The following is a 17905-nucleotide window of genomic DNA, read 5'->3' as shown; positions in this document are numbered from 1 at the left end:
CAAATCAATGTATCTTTTCAAAGGTACATGAAGAAGAAAACCTCAACCACTGCATAAATTGAGAATTAAAATACTAAGCCAACAATACCAATTAATTCATGTGTATGAGCTCCAATTGAATGCTTCTTAATACATGAATACATTTTTTACTGTTTATCTTATTCTTTATTGAAAACAAAATATAAAACAAATGTAAAGATGTTATGACCTCAAAACTTTAACATTTATAATTTACAATACAGGACTGCCCTCTTATCTACGGTTTCTCTTTCCAAGGTTTTAGTTAGTGGCAGTCAAGAGTGGTCCGAAACTATTACAGTATTTCGGGAGAGGCAGAGAGAGAGAGAGAAAAAGACCACATTCACATAACTTTTTTTTTACAGTATACTGTTATAAATCTTCTATTTTATTATTAGTTACCATTGTTAATCTCTTAATGTGCCTAATTTATAAAGTAAACTTTATCACAGGCATGTATGTGTAGGAAAAAACACAGTATATTAGGTTTTAGAACTATCTGTGGTGTCAGGCATCCATTAGGTGTCTTGGAACAACATGTATCACCTGATTATAAGGAGAAACAACTGTGTAACTGTCACTTATAAAGAAAATGCAATTTTGTTCAGACAGAATATATGGAGTATAGGAATAAGTGAGATGAAAATAGATTGAATTAGGTATAAACAATTGTGTCTGTAAAGACTTCTTTATATAGGAATAAGCACCTTATTGATCAAGAAAAGTGTGTATATTATTTTAAAGACTGAAAATTGGGAGTACTTACTGTGCTTTTCTTTAAAATTGTTAATTCGTGTTAGTATATTTGTAAATAATAACCTATTAGGAATTAGGATGCTATCCTTTTAATAAAACAATTGGCAATAAAGATAATTATTCTATCATTATCCTAACATCGAATAACTTATAAAATAAAGGACCACAACATTTTGATGTGTCTTCCAAATGTGGGACACTTTTCTCTCTAACACTTTAGAATCTATCAGACATGATTCAGCAGTTTTAGAAAGATGTAAAATACTAGCTACTTTTTTGGTTTCTTTTAAAATTTCTTCAGTACATCTGGAAATCTATTGTAAACACTATAAACCTCATGTAAATTTATTACTACTGGAAGCTGAACAGCATTTAAGAGGTAAACTAAGTGAATATTTGTGCTGGTATTTCCTCAAAGATCAACGTATCAGACTTACCTTATGTAAAATCACGAAATTCATTAACATCACATCGAGTCTGGAACATTTGCCTAAGGTGACAATGGGTCTAGAATCTGGTATAAGAATATTCTTATCGCCTACTTATTAAATTTTCTAAACTCAAAAAAAAAAAAAAAAAAACACCCTTGCCAGCCATCTTTTCTAAACTATTATGTTCTTATAAAAGAGTCCTTGCAGCATTAGGACTGATGGAAAATAAGGAAATAATGACTATTTCATGGACCAACTTAGAACTTTAATGGACTTACACAATAAAGTAAGTCTCTGTTTAGCCACACAGTGCTAAAAATTCAGTGAATTTTTCCAGAGGACGGCTACTGAGTATAGTGTTTGTGGATCTAAAACCGTTAAACCATAGACATTTCACCTTTGGTGAAAATGGGTTAGAATAGTTACCTATGGTCCCTGAAAAAAAAAATGTGCCACTGAAGAAATAAAAGGTTTACTTTAAAATACAGTTTGTTGGCCAGGCACAGTGGCTCATGCCTGTAATCCTAGCACTTTAGGAAGGCAAAGTGGGTGGATCACTTGCTGCCAGGAGTTCGAGACCAGCCTGGGCAACATGGCGAGACCTCATCTCTATAAAAAATACAAAAAAATTAGCCAGGTGTGGTGCAGATGCCTGTAGTCCTAGCTTCTAAGAAGGCTGAGGTGGGAGGATCACTTGTGCCCAGGAATGTCGAGGCTGCACTGAGTGAGTGAGCTGTGATCATGCCACTATACTCTAGCCCATCTCAAAAAAAAAAAAAAAAAAAAAAAAAAAAACAAAAAAAAAAAAAAAAAAAAAAAAAATTTTAAAAAAAATGGGGCAGATCTAAAAAGAAAAAATTTCCTTTTTTTTTTTTTTTTTTTTTTTTGGATACAGAATCTCACTTTGTCCCCCAGGCTGAAGTGCAGTGGGTGTGATCTCGGCTCACTGCAGGCTCCGCCTCCCGGGCTCACACCATTCTCCTGCCTCAGCCTCCTGAGTAGCTGGGACTACAGGCGCCCGCCACCGCGCCCAGCTAATTTTTTGTATTTTAGTAGAGACGGGGTTTCACTGTGGTCTCGATCTCCTGACCTTGTGATCCGCCCGCCTCGGCCTCCCAAAGTGCTGGGATTACAGGCGTGAGCCACCGCGCCCGGCCCAAACTTGCCATTTTGACATTACGAAATAAACTTTAATGTAATACTTAAATACTAGAGAATCAGAAAGTTAGACCAAGAAATTAGTTTAGACCAGGCTATAATGATCAGAACTGGTTTTTGTTCAAAGGTCCTTATCCATTTTAAACTGAAAAATCATAGCTTTCAAAGTCATATTCAGATTACATTATAGATTTAAAATAAGCTAAACTTCAGCATGAACATACACAAAATTCCAAAGCTCATTTCATTCAACAGTTTAAGAATGAAGTTAGAGTACTTTTTGATGAAGCCATTGGTTTTGGGGAAAGAAACAAACAGAATTCTCAGGCTCCTATCCTACGAGCCAGAACCAGTTCTCTAGTACTAGCCATTAAAACATGCAAACGCGGAGTTGTGAACTGATGGCCTACCAATGCAAGGCCGTGTGACACAACCTAAGGGGGTCATTTTCACATGGAACGCGATGAGAATGCTGTACATACAACAGGAGTTCCTGTATAAATATTTAAAAATTGATTCAACAGACAGTGTTCATCACAATGTAAATACGCATGCCTCTAGGATGAACCCCAGTAGACATCTGAGGTTATAACTCCTGACACAAAGCTTAAAGACCAGTTGATGCTCAAACTACGCTGGCACTTTTCATGCAGAAGGCCCAGGTCTCTACCCCTTAGGTTTGGTTATCACAACTCAGGTCTACCTTTGAACAGTATCTTCTTCCCAAAGTCTTCCCTAATCATCCTAGGTGAAAGTGATCCTTTCTTTGCCTTTATATCTCTAACTGAGCACTAATCTATTTTATGCTATCTTGTACAATAGTTGATTTTATATGTGCCTCACCTTCCAACTATACTGGAAACGCTTTAATAATAGAAATGGTTTTATCTTCATTACCTTCCATAAAGCCTGCCATAGTGTCCAAACTCAACGCTCAAACTGAAGGCAATTCAAATACATTAAACATTCGGTATTTATGTATAACTTTATTGAGGCACTTTTATGCATCTTTTTTTAAACTTCATAAATTCTGTCACTTTCTGAGACAACAGAGTTTGTCAATCCATCAGCAATGTGTTCTTTGTTTTCAATTTTAATTCAATGTCAAAGCTATAAAAAATATTTTTCTTTGGGGGAAGACTACAGAATGTAGGAAAGCTGCTCTGTGGTAAGGAAGAGAATGGTACAGGGCAGGTAATCTGTGAACATCTGCTGAATAAATGAATGAGTGGTTAAGAATCCAGTTATCAGGGACGAAGACCTGTATTTCAGTAGGTAGGATGAAAAAAACATGGGGCATTTGTTTATAGGTAAGGAGACTCCAGGGTTTTCCAGTTGCAAGCCACATGACCACACAAGACTCTCATGATATTTTTATGGGTAACACTGGTGTATCAAGAGGACCCATATTGGATATATTAGCTTCCTATGGTTTTTAATGATAAAATCCAAACTACTTAACACAAATTCTGCCCAAACAGATTCATCCTCATCTCTCTAGTGTCATCTCTCACCATACTCTGGCCCTTTCACTTCATGTAGTTTTTGACTAACTCCTCTCCTCATCATTCAGGACTTAAACTGCATGGCAATTTCTCTAAGAGTCCTTCTCTGGATTTCCAAAGTGCCCTTGCTATGGGCTTCCATAGTAACCATCATGTATTTCCCTTAACACACTGAACTGTAATTACCTGCTTACCTGCCTTCTGCACTAAAATGTGAGGACATCAAAAACAGTGCTAGACAAATAACATACAGTCAAAAATCATTCAATGAATGAATGAGTCTAGAGACTTTATTCCCACATAATATGATCTTAACCAATGTTTATTTCATTTATTTATTTCTTTGGTTAATAATCCTTCCATAATGCCCCAGCTCTAGAAAATAATTTTAGTGGAACTAAAATAAAAATGATAACAATTATATATTACATTTAACTACAATGAATGCTTGAGCCAAATCTGAGGCATGAACCATGGTATTAATAAGCAGCTGTGTGATTGAGGCCTACAGATTTGTTTATTCATGTGTAATAACTAATAAGTTAAGCTTAAAATTTTTTTTCCCTACAAATTTCAGTGAGGCTTTACCCCAGGGAATGGTGGACTTCATTTGTCTCCGGTCATAGGGTATATTAGCAAATCATAGGTGAATGAGTTGCACGGTGAAGGAGATTTCTCTTACTTGTGAAAGAAGTAAACCTGGGAATGATGGAGTCACAAGGGGAAAACATGTACTATATCTTACATAAGACAATAATAGGGTGCTAATTACTTAATCACTGAGTGTGAGTAAAAGAAAAACAATGGACTCATTTATAAGCCCTATCAGGATTTATAAAATGTGGTATTTATAAACAGCATGCAACTACTTTAATTTCTCTAAAATCAATTATAACCCTTAAAATTTCTTAGTTAATAAGGTTCCAGTTTATACCTGAAATTAATATTGTTATTATACTTTTAATCTCATCAATATAAGCAGTGATTTTAGTATTAAGAAAAAGTTGATGCAGGTAATTGGGCTTCAAGTGGAAACAGAAAATGTGAATAGTAAAATACAGGGAATATTCAAGTGAAATAACGGAATTAAGTCAAATCATGTGTCGACAGCAGAAATAGCTAACTTAATACAAGCTGATTGGTTTACATGGTATAGAATGTACATTCCATCAGAACAGGGGTCTTTGTTTTGTCAATGTCTAATTATAAAGTGACTAGAATGTATTTAATACTTATTTGTTAATAAGTAAATATTAAAATATTATTCTGTAGAAAATTAAGTCTGTTTAAAATTCATAAGAATATATAGGATTTGATAAAGGTTAATTCTCTTCAAAAAAAACAATGGATAGGTACGTAATGGCAGTCATTAAAAACACTTTTGACATTATTTATATGTACAAGGTACTCCTTACGAAAAGCTAAACATTAAATGTTCTATTGCTTTTTTTTGAGATTGCGTCTTGCTCTGTTACCCAGGCTGCGGTGCACTGGCACGATCACAGCTCACTGTAACTCTGAACTCATGAGCTCCAGTGATCCTCCCATTTCAGCCTCTCAAGTAGCTGGGAGTATAGGCATGTGCCACCATGCCCAGCCAAGTTTTTTTTTTTTTTCATCTCACTATATTGCCCAGGTTGGTCTCCAAGTCCTAGGCTCAAGTGATCCATCTGCCTTGGTCTCCCAAAGTGCTAGGATTACCAAGCATGAGCCACTGCGCCCAGACTCAGCTGTTTTTTCACTAAGGCAGCATGCCTCATATTCCAATCAAACATGGAGGGGTCTGTCAGTGCTTTTCACTCATACTCTTTGGGAAAAGTAAAGATCTAATTAAGAGAAAAGATCAAGGTACAAAAGTAAATAAAATATGATCATATTTGTATAAACCTTTGAGAAATGAACCCAGAGTGGGGAAACACACCACTATTAGATATAATATACATTTTTCTGGAAGATTTATATTTTTTAACCATGTTCACGTACTACTCTTGCTAAAAGACACACATTTTAAAATAAGTAGAAAACGGGACAAGACAGTACAGAGTACATTATTTTTAACATAAGGAATTTTAAATTAATATTCTTTTAGGAGGCAATAAAGTGAAGAGAAGTTCTCGTACACCTTTAAGAATTTTTTTTTTTTTGAGACGGAGTCTCGCTCTGTTGCCCAGGCTGGAGTGCAGTGGTGTGATCCTGGCTCACTGCACGCTCCGCCTCCCGGGTTCCCGCCATTCTCCTGCCTCAGCCTCCCGAGTAGCTGGGACTACAGGCGCCGCCACCTCGCCCGGCTAGTTTTTTTGTATTTTTAGTACAGACAGGGTTTCACCGTGTTAGCCAGGATGGTCTCTATCTCCTGAACTCGTGATCCGCCCCCCTCGGCCTCCCACAGTGCTGGGATGACAGGCGGGAGCCACCGCGCCCGGCCGCCTTTAAGACATTTTTAAGATACAGGCTCAAGACAACTTAAAACACATTGTTTTAAGCTAAATAGACTGTTTTAAGAAGTACTCTAAGTTGCGCCGGGCGCGCGGTGGCTCAAGCCGTACTGTGGAATCCCAAGCACTTTGGGAGGCCGAGACGGACGCGGAGTCACGAGGGTCAGGAGATCGAGACCATTCCTGGGCTAACACGTGAAACCCCGTTCTCTACTAATAAATATCAAAAAAACTAGCCAGGCGCGCCCGTCCTGACACGATGATTTGACTTAATTCCGTTTTTCACCTGAATATTCCCTGGTCATTTTACTATTCACATTTTCGTGGTTTCCACTTGAAAGTCCTGAGTGATTGTACCGGGCACCTTTTCAACTTTTTCTAATACTAAAATCAAGCTGCCAGCTACGTTGTATAGTAGAGGACGTAGTACTGACAAGAAATATGAAGATTGGCGAGCAAGTATTACATCTCTGGGAGGCGGAGCGCTGTTGAGTTGAAGTCATAGAAAGCATTTCGCCGGACCCCATTCTGCATCTCAGACACAACCTAAGAAATTGTGAACAGACAGAAGCGAGACGTCTGTCATTCTATATAAATATGAAAAAATATTAAAGGAGAAAATAGAAAATGATCTCTGTCTGAAGTGTCTGTTCATAAATGAAGTTTTCAAGTTTTAAATGGTGTTTTTGAAATTATTTTTGAAAAAATTTAATGGCTTCTTGGTCCTCATCAAACGCTGATAAAATATATTATTTCAATATATAAGCAATATAGAATTATATTTGTGTGGGCTATCACAATTCACAAACCATGTTCAAATACTGTTTCATTACATTTTAAATTTTAATTATAGGAATCAGAAATAAGCAATAGCAGCATGGATTTCTGAAGTACTGTTAAATAAAATCTCTAAGTCTATTTATGTTTTGAATTAGTAATAAATTTAAAGTTACAAAGTAGTACTGGATAGATATTTACTTTGGGACAAATTTTTCCAAAGGTAAACACGTTCATTCTGATGATACATTTTAGCCTTGAGAAAAGCAACAAAAGCAAAGTGAGGTGATATTAAAGTTAAAAAAACATAAGCTATATGTATATGTACCTGATCTTTCCAGCTGTCTTATCTATAGATTGTCTTATCTTCTTAGAGAACTGAAAGACAGATGACAGCAGCAGATTATCTCCCATGACCTGCAACAGCCAAAGAAAAAAGTAGATATTAAAATATTACCCCTGTATTGTATAACTACTGGGATCACCAGTCACAAGTCACTACAGTTAGAGGCAGTTAGTATTCATGCTTATTTTTATTATAAACCAATGAAGAATATAATTAATACGTAACTAAAATGAGAAAGTGAAGGAAACACTATTAACAAAGGATTTCTTTTATTAAATAACTTGTCAAGTTTCCGTGTTATTTTGGTCTTATCAGTTTCCAAACACAATCCATTTTATCCTCAGTTTATCTTCAATTACTATCATGATCCTGTCTCTCTTACTTCCAACTGAAGTATAAAAGAGAAGATACAAGTAACTTAGAGTACTAAATTTATTTATTCTTTCACCAAGTAATGTGAATACAGAAGAAGAGTACAATCCTTGTTCTCCAGCAAAGAGTCTAGTGGGAAAGATACATTTTTAAAAATTTACTCAAAATAGTAAGATTTTATACTGGGTGTTGGTATTACTCCAGCTGAGATGCATGGGCAAAACCAGAGGCCACCAACCTCTGTAAAGAGCCAGAGGGTGAAGGTTTAGTCTTTGAGGGACATAGGGTCTCTGCCACAATTCCTCAAGTCTGCCTTTGCAGTGTGAAAGCAGCCACAGATAATGAGCAAATCATGCATGTGGACATAGCTGTGTTGGAACAAAACTTTTACAAAACAAGTGACAGGCTGGATTTGGCCTATGGGCTGAAGTTTGCCAAGCCCTAGGCCAAATCATGAAAGGCAAAGCTAATGAAGCACAGTAGAAAAAGGACAAAATTTGAGTCTAGATCTGGTTTTCAAAATCAGCTCCTTATATTGTCAGTACTGTATCTAGCGTCTGAAAGAAAACAGAAGATAAGGCCCTAGATGGCAAAAAGGTTTAAAGATCACTGGGGGAGATGATGGTAATATACAAGGAATACAATTACATGTTTTATCAGAAAGCCTAAGGTCTACAAAACCAGGAGACGTTCAGATACATTTTGGGATTCGGTGCCGTAAGAATTCTAATGAGGCCGGGCACAGAGGCTCACGCCTGTAATCCCAGCACTTTGGGAGGCTGGGGTGGATGGATCACAAGGTCAGGAGATCGAGATCATCCTGGCAAACATGGTGAAACCCCATCTCTACTAAAAATACAAAAATTAGCTGGCCACGGTGGCGGGCACCTGTAGTCCCAGCTACTTGGGAGGCTGAAGCAGGATTGCCTGAACCTGGGAGGCAGAGGTTGCAGTGGGTGGAGATAGCGCCACTGCCCTCCAGCCTGGCGACAAAGCGAGACTCCCTCTCAAAATAAAAAAAACAACAACAACAAATAATTCTAATGAAAGAGAGTTCACTGATGAGTGGCATAAATAAGGAAGTGATCATGGAAAAATGTGAACTAACTTCAGAATGACAAGGATTTGAATTTAGTGGGCAATAAAAGGTTATTTAGGTTGTGAAAAGTAACATTGTCAAGGAAAGGATAAATAAGTAAAATGGTTTTTGTGGGCCTTAAGAAAACAATCAAATACAGATGGAAGACATATACAAATTAGGAAGGCATGAGAAAGGGCAGGAGAGTCTAAGGTGAGATTACAACACAGAATAGGATATTTCTCTTTTCTTTGCTCATGAAGTTTAGTTTCTTGTCACAAAGCATTAAATAAATTCCTGATATCAACCTTGAGATAACTATCAATCTAGATGTTTCCATTCTCTTTAAAAACATAAACTTCTTCCACATAGTTTTATTATGTTTGGAGAAATTTGTCTTCCTAGACATCAGGACAGAATGAGTAGAGTAAGATTAGAGAATGGGCCCTTTTCCTGACACCAAGAACAAATCAACTATTAGGCCAAGAGAGATCAAGTATGCTTTAAAACTTTTTAGTATACTTCAATTTTAACTTTCAGGCTAGTTGCATACTTTTCCACCAGGTAGATCTTTTTCTACTCAGTACCATGAGAAACATACATATTCTCACATAATAATCTCAAGATCCTATTCCAAAATCCAGGCATCCACAAATATTAATCTATCATCAATCTCGTCTTGTCAACTGTTTCTTTCTACACTATTCCTGTACCCAGCCCTTAAGCATATACCACCTCTGTGCGTTGTTCCTAAATCACCTCTTTCCATAGTAGTATTTGAAATAACCACTCTTTGATGAAGGAGCTCCTATATATCCTTGAATTTTTTATTACTCTATAATTGTTCAATTTGGGAATATACCAGTTTATACATTCACTTTTCAGCCGGTGTAAACAGTTTCCAAGTTTTTGATACTGTCAACAATGTTACTATAAATGTAACTTCTACTGTCAATAAGAAAGGGTTTTTCTTGTACATATACTAGCAAGAAAATTGCTAGATCATGTGATGTCTTTATTTTCAACTTTAGGAGATAGTGTCAAACTGTTTTCCAGAGCCACAGCACCAACTTAACCTCCACCAACCACACATAAGAAAGCCTATGTATCTACATTTCCTCCAACACTTAACATTTTAAAACTTTTTAACGTGGCAACAATTTAATGATTATAATCTCACTGTAGTCTTGACATGCATTTTTCTGAACACTCGTTAAGTTAAACATGCCTTTATGTTTTCTAGGCCTTAAATATTTTCTCTTTTTTTTGTCATTTTTTTTTTTTTCCAGAGACAGATTCTCACCCTGTCACCCAGGCTGGAGTGCAGTGGTGTAGGTTCAGCTCACTGCAACCTCTGCCTCCCAGGTTCAAGCGATTTTCCTGCTTCACCCTGCTGAGTAGCTGGGATTACAGGCACGTGCCACCATGCCTGGCTAATTTTCGTATTTTTAGTAGAGACAGAGTTTCCCCATGTTGGCCAGGCTGGTTTGAAACTCCTGACCTCAAGTGATCTGCCCGCCTCGGTATTTTCTCTTTGGTGAAATGTTGTTCATGTCTTTTGCAGATTTTTCTATTGTGTTTTTTAATTGATTGGAGGGAGTTCTTTATATATACTGTATACTAATCCTTCATAGGCTTTATGTTTTGCAAAAGTTTGTAACTTGTATTTCTACCTTCTTTATTATTTAATAAAGAAAAGTCCTTAATTTTAATATACCCAAATGTATCAATTTTCTAAGGGCCAAAACTTTTTGTTTTGCTCTTAAGAAATCACTCCCTAGTACAATATTGAAGAAATTTGCCTGTACTTTTTTAAGGTAAAAGTTCTACAGTTTTTTTTTTTTTTTTTTTTTTTGATTTTTTTTTTGAGATGGGAGTCTCGCTCTGTCTGCCCCCAGCGCTGGAGTGCCAGTGGCCGCGATCTCAGCTCACTGCCAAGCTCGCACCTCGCCCGGGGTTCACCGCCATTCTCCCGTGCCTCACGCCTCCCGAGTAGCTTGGGGGACAACAAGTCGCCCGCACCCTCGCCCAGCTAAGTTTCGCTTGGTATTTTTTCAGTAGAGGACAGACGTTTCATCGGTTGTTAGGCCAGGATGGTCCTCGATCTGCCTGACGCTCGTGATGCCGCCCGTTCTCCGGCCTCCCAAGCAGTGCTGGGGATTACAGGCTTGGGCCACCGCACCCGGCCAAGTTTTACAGTTTTTCTTGCATTATTTAATAACTAAATTCGTTTGGAGTTAATTATTTGTATATGATGTGATGTCATGGTGAAATTTCATTGCATTTATTAAGGAGAATCACTTTTTCCCCAGCGCTACTTACTGAATGGTTCCTCCTATTCTCACTTACGGAACATGTTTCTTCTGCCGTATGTTAAAATTTATAGTTTACTTACTTCATCCCTGCTCCAGGTTCTCCGCCTTGTAATTGTTAAGTGATCAGGAGGCTCTGCTGCTTGAGATCTTGGATCACCAGATCGACCGTTGTTTCCTTCTGGTGTTTTAGAATGAACTAATGGAGGAATCTTTCGGAAGTTGAGGCTTTCATCAAAACACGATCAACCAACTAATGGGACAAAAGCAAACCTTTATGAGAACACAGTAATTTGAAAAGTACCAATATTGGCATTACAATTTTATGATTAGACAGAAGTTATTCCATTCTCAAGTAGTAACAGAGGCATGACATCTTCAATAAACCAATTACTCTTTCTTTTTATAAGCACTTCAAAGGTATTTCCTTTATAAAATCGAGGTTTATCTACATAGGTTTTATTTTCAAAATCCAAAGTAAGTAACTATGTTAAATTTAATTCTTCCATGGATAAGATTTTCTCCAAATGGAAAACAGATGGTAAATAGAAAAAAAGCTGAGCCACGTAGACGGACAATGAGTTCATTTTACTCACATTGCCTTACCAGTATAAAATAATGTTTCTTTTTCTTTTAGTTTCCTTTTTTTCCTCCCCAAATCCAGGTGTCAAATTTCTTCACAAGATACATAAATTACAAATTCCAATTAAGTTTACAAAAGGAAAATATTTTTTTAAACCACAAAATAAATATTTTGGTCTTAGTCAGATAAACTTTTAACAGTGCTACAGAAATTATACATTCTAATAAAAATGATATACTGCCATCTACAGTGCAAATCACAGACATACAATACTAAGTAACTCGGGTTTACTGAAGAGGGAATCAACCTAGTACAATATTCTGAAATAAAACAAAAAAAAAATGAAATTTATTCAATGGAATGTTTAAGTAATTTTACTGAGTCTGAGTGAATGTATAATTATGTTAGGTAAAATTTAGTTAGAAAGCTGAGAAAATAATATCTTCATCATTTTAAATGTACCAGAAGAATTGTGTATGTCTTGCCACCAGGACGATCCTTAAGGTTTTCATCAATAAGGATGATTTCATATACAGTTACATTTGATCAATGTGGTAACAAAACTCTACACAGATTGATGAAGTATCATTTAATAAGTTAAACAACACATTGAAGGAAAACAAACAAAAAAGTGACCATTAAAGAATCAGATTAAAGAATAAATGTGACAAAAAGCAAATGAAGAAAATATTATTAGCACAGTTTACCACAATTAAATTTGTCAGAAAGGCTAGCCATTTTTGCCTACTATTTAGGATTGTCTTGTAAAATTGAAGAAACAGAACAATCAATATCAGGGGCTGGCAAACTTTTATGCATAAAGAGACAGATAATAAAAGTTCAGGCTTTGCAGCCATACAATCTTTCTCTCAACTACTCAGTTCTGCCCCTGTAGCAAAGAAACAGTCATAGATGAGAGTTAAACAAATGAGTGTGGCTGTGTTCTAATAAAACTATTTATGAACACCAAAATTTGAATTTCATGTAATTTTCATGTTGCAAATTAGTATTCTTTAGATGTTTTTTCCTGGCATTCAAAAATGTAAAAACCATTCCTAGTTCTTTGGTCTGTATTAAAACTGGCAGCAAGGCCAGTTTGCCAGTCTCCAAACACAGAAGTTCATTCATTTAAATGCCAATCCTTTGCTTACATATCTGTCCCAGATGAAAACAGCCAACATGGCCAAAGAGTACCACTAATTTTGTATTATATGTTAAAGGCGCTGTCTGGAGCAATGTTATGCAAATGGTGCCTCCTGGAGTTGTACTGTAAGAGGCCCTGATATTGGATGGGTAATAGTCTACATATGCTAACTGGTATTCCAGACTTTATAAAAATGTTCTGAATATGTATTTGTATGTGTGTATATTACATACATATTTCAATTTTTCAAAAGATCTTTAAGTATATGGGTATTTATCAAAAGAATTATTAAAACAGTGAAACTGTAGGATTTTTCTCTTTCTTTGTTATTGGAGTATCATCTAGTTAACTAGCAATGAAAATACTTTTAATTAGAGCATTTTCATAGTCAAACTTTATAGAAACTTTATACAATCATTTATCAAATTTTGGGTTGCTTTTCAAGGTACCATTTATATTCACATTTCAAGTGAAGCTATGGACCAAGAATTAGCAGGTAAAATGCTGCTTCTAAAGAATTTTCCAGCTTCATGTTAATAGTAGACCAAATGTTAGCCTTCACTAGTTTCGTTACAAAAACATAAAATAAACTGTTAAAGCAAAGTTGGAAAATGCAGAGCTTCATGCAAACAGGGAGGGTGGACATAACTAAAATAAACTAAGCAAAAAGCTAAAAGCAAAAGAAATAAAGAAAAGAAAGAACCTTATGCATTTCTCCATGAAGATCTCCTACCTCTTCTCTAGTGTCTATGGCAGAGCCAGGGGTGGTGGCAGCAGTGCTTACTGTGGTACTAGGGGCAGTGCCTGATGAAGTCACTGAATCTATCTCTCCTGCTACATCGTTGATCTCCCGAGCAATGAGAGCAAGATCTTGGCTGATCCTGGTAATAATTTTAGAAAAGAAGTTTAATCCCTTTTAAATAAACAGCTCTAGAAACAATCATTTGTGAGATAATCAGTCATGTAAGTTGTATATCTAATTAAATATTTGTACCCCAAATTAACTATTAACTATTTTATAGTTAACATAATCAAACTCTTAAACCTTAATTCCAAAATTAAGATTGATGAAACTAAACTCCAAATAACCTACAAGACATCACCTTGATAAATGTACTTTAAATACCCTTGAGTAGATATATGCCCTTAACATACACTGTTAGTGTTAATGACTAGCATTAATATATTACAGGGGTTCTTAAACTTGGGGAATAATGGATAGAATTCAAGGAGTTCATGAACTTAATTGAGAAAAAACAATTACAATATCATTTTCACTAACCTCTAAGTGACGCTTAGCACTTCTTTCAATTATAAATACAGGCAACAAACCACAGTGGTATTAGCAATACTGGTGATTTTTGTCATCAACAGAGATCACATTACAGTGGCTACAGGTATCTTAAAACATCATTTATGGTCATCACTACTTCAAAATTACTGAAGTCATTAAACACACAACAATAACATTTTATTTAATGTTAATAAAGAACCATAAATTACTCTATTACTTTCAAATATTTTCATAACTGAATTTCAATATAATTGGATTTCTTTGTAATTCTTTTATGTTTACACCTGAGAAGGGTTCTACAAGCTTCACAAGATGGCCAAAGGGGTCTCCAGTAAAAAGAAATTAAGAACTCTGCACTCTTTAGTAGAGCACTTTACACTATGCACAGCACTTTCTAGTACATGTTGTGTCACTTGAGGCCCACCCAGTTCTTTTGAGGTAGGATTTATCTGACTTTATCACAGTCTCAGAGAACCTGAACGGCTTGCTCATGAGCACATATTCAGATGTAGCTAAGGCAGGACCGGATCCAAGCTTTAGTGCTCATTTCCATAAAGCCATTTGCATTTTTACCTACATGGACTGAAGAACTAAATAACTGTTACCAGTGATAATCAAAGGGGAAAACAGATTTTCTTTTAGATTTTTTTTCAAGAGGGAGAAACTTACAAAACCTACCACTGATATTCTTGTTTTTTGAGAAACATTTCGTTTCAGTAAGATATTAACGTTTTCCAAGTTGCATCCACTGCCCATAAACTCAATGTGGCTATTTCCACAGAAAAGGTTTTGGAATGACAGAATATTATTAAAAGTATATGTGAAAGTTTCTGCAACTTCAAAATCCAAAGGAAATAAAAGTAAACTAAAAAAAAAAAAAAAAAAAAAGGAGCCTAGGAGGTCTGGCTATATTGCCCAGGCTGGTCTCAAACTCCTGAGTTCAAGCAGTCCTCCAACCTCAGCCTCCCAAATAGCTAAGATTACAGACATGTGCCTGGCTTAAAGCAACTTTTTTTTAACTTACGCAAAATGAAAGTTTGAAAGACTTTCAAGCACATTAGTAATTACATAAAATTTAGATTTAAAAGAGAACTAGGTTGAAGTTATGGACCAACAGAAGCAATTTATGGTCAATATATAAACTTTGTAAGAAATGACAGTTAATTCCTCATTTATTTATCAACACAAAAAGGCAGGAAAAACACCTACAAATATTTACCGATTCCTTATTATGTGCCAGGCACTGTGCTAAGTCTTAAAGACTACAACAACGAAGAAGCAGAAAGAGTCCTTGTCCTCATGAAGCTTAGAATAAATAGAAGGCACCATTATAATATAATGAGAACATTACAAAGCAGCTTCATATTCCTCAACTCATTTAATTCCCACAACCACTCTGTAAGAGAAGTATTACTCATCTTGTTTTACAGATAAGGAAAATGAGACACAGGAGAAGACATGTGACCATTTTTTTGGCCAAGGTCACAAATAGTTAAGTGCCATAATTGGATCTTTTCACTATGCCATGGTATATCTCACATGATCGCTGCATATATAATTTTAAAAAGCATATTAACTGTTGATGTGATTCTTTTGAAAATGTGTTAAAAGTGTTCCCCTATATAATATAGCAAATCCTTGCAATTCCCCAAAATAAATGAACTAGAATGAGAAACAGAGTAATAAAGCTTAATGAGAAAAAATACAGATGAGCATCAGTGTATCCAAAACACTATTTTTCATTAAAGTTTTTTTATGCAGATGATCTGTACAATGAAGTTTCTAATATTTGTGGAAAACAGTATAAAGTAATTAGAAAAAACATGGAAAACAGCAATCTCCACATGTGATACAGTAAAATATGTATTAAAATGAGCAATCTTAATGTATACATATATTGTTGATTTGAAAACCTAATTGATATTTTCACATTTAATTCCATTTTATTACAAAATTTAGATAAGAAAATAGCACCAAAGGAACAAAACAGAAACGAAGGGTTCATTTCTCTAACATTAGTCTAGTCTTTATGTTTTCCCGAGTGTCAGAACCACTGACTCAGTTTCAACAATTCCGTAGAAGTATGCATTATCGAAGAAAAAAAGGTGAGATAACATGATAAATGTACTTTAAGTCATAAAGTTTGTAATTTTTCTATGTAAACTATCTCAGTCATAACACTTTTTTTTCACTGAAAGGCTGTATACTGGCAAAAATAATTGTACATTTTGGGTATATTGGAACATTAAAGGATATATTAAAAACTATAGTTCTTGTGATATGCATACCCAACTAAATATACAATCTTTGCAAGATTATGTATCATTACAACCACAATAGAAACAAACTATCGTACTTTACTGATTTAAAGTGCCAACACAACATTGTTTTAAATTAGCTATTTAAAAATTTGCCTTATTTATTATTATTTTTTGAGACAGACTCTCACTCTGTTGCCAGGCTGGAGTGCAGTGGTACGATCTCAGCTCACTGCAACCTCTGCCTCCTGGGTTCAAGCAATTCTCCTGCCTCAGCCTCCAGAGTAGCCGGGATTACAGGCACGTGCCACCACGCTCGGCTAATTTTTGTATTTTTAGAAGAGATGGAGTTTTACCATGCTGAACAGGATGGTCTTGATCTCTTGACCTTGTGATACGCCCACCTTGGTCCCCCAAAGTGCTGGGATTACAGGCGTGAGCCTCTGTGCCCAGCCAAAAATTTGCCCTATTTTTTAATAGCACATTAGTTTTCAAAAGTTTTTACATGTAAAACTTTCCAGAGGATACACACATGAACCACTGGAATTAAGTTTCCTTTGACATTACTGGAAAAAAGCAACTGGTGGGCTATTTATGAAGTATACTAGCTTTAGAATCCTAAAACTGAAGCTGATGACAGCAAGTCAAACCTCCTGTTACTTTAACATTGGTGAAGAGATCATAACTGTAATGACTCAGCTTTTAAGAAATAATTTAGTCTAGTTTGCAAATGACCAGAAGTGTTAAAATGTAAAATGAGTTTAAGGAGAGACATTTAAGGGTCGTTCCAGAAAAGCTCATGATTTCCACATGATCTAGAAGAGTTTAGTAAGAAAAAAAAGTTTTGTAAGAGGAAAAAGGGCTAGCCAATTTTCCCAGCACCATTTATTAAATAGGGAATCCTTTTCCCATTTCTTGTTTTTGTCAGGTTTGTCAAAGATCAGATGGCTGTAGATGTGTGGAAAACAGTGTGGCGATTCCTCAAGGATTTAGAACTAGAAATACCATTTGACCCAGCCATCCCATTACTGGGTATATACTCAAAGGATTATAAATCATGCTGCTATAAAGACACATGCACACGTATGTTTATTGCGGCACTATTCACAATAGCAAAGACTTGGAATCAACCCAAATGTCCATCAGTGACAGACTGGATTAAGAAAATGTGGCTCATATACACCATAGGGAAATGGATGCAGCTAGACATCATTCTCAGCAAACTAATCGCAGTAAGAACAGAAAACCAAACACCGCGATGTTCCACCTCATAGGTGGGAACTGAACAATGAGGTCATGACTTGGGCCACAGGAAGGGGAACATCACACACGGAGGCTATTGTGGGGGTGGGGGGGGAGGGGGAGGGATAGCATTAGGAGATATACCTAATGTAAATGACGAGTTAATGGGTGCAGCACACCGACATGGCACATATAC

General features: G+C 36.0%; 1 protein-coding gene across 1 annotated transcript in view; it reads right to left on the bottom strand.

The window, feature by feature from the left end:
- The window catches only part of CEP170 (centrosomal protein 170), a 140867-nt gene that overhangs the window by 8938 nt on the left and 114024 nt on the right, over window positions 1-17905 (bottom strand). The window contains 5 exon segments of the mRNA XM_017847790.1: window positions 7274-7278; window positions 7409-7497; window positions 11272-11429; window positions 11432-11441; window positions 13649-13796. Coding sequence (XP_017703279.1) covers window positions 7274-7278; window positions 7409-7497; window positions 11272-11429; window positions 11432-11441; window positions 13649-13796 — 410 coding nt within the window.

The sequence above is a fragment of the Rhinopithecus bieti genome, unplaced genomic scaffold, assembly GCF_001698545.2.
Source record: "Rhinopithecus bieti isolate Rb0 unplaced genomic scaffold, ASM169854v2 scaffold_28016, whole genome shotgun sequence".
In the NCBI taxonomy this organism is placed as follows: domain Eukaryota; kingdom Metazoa; phylum Chordata; class Mammalia; order Primates; family Cercopithecidae; genus Rhinopithecus; species Rhinopithecus bieti.
Note: the sequence above shows the minus strand (reverse complement) of the source record. Positions and strands in the feature narration are given on the sequence as shown.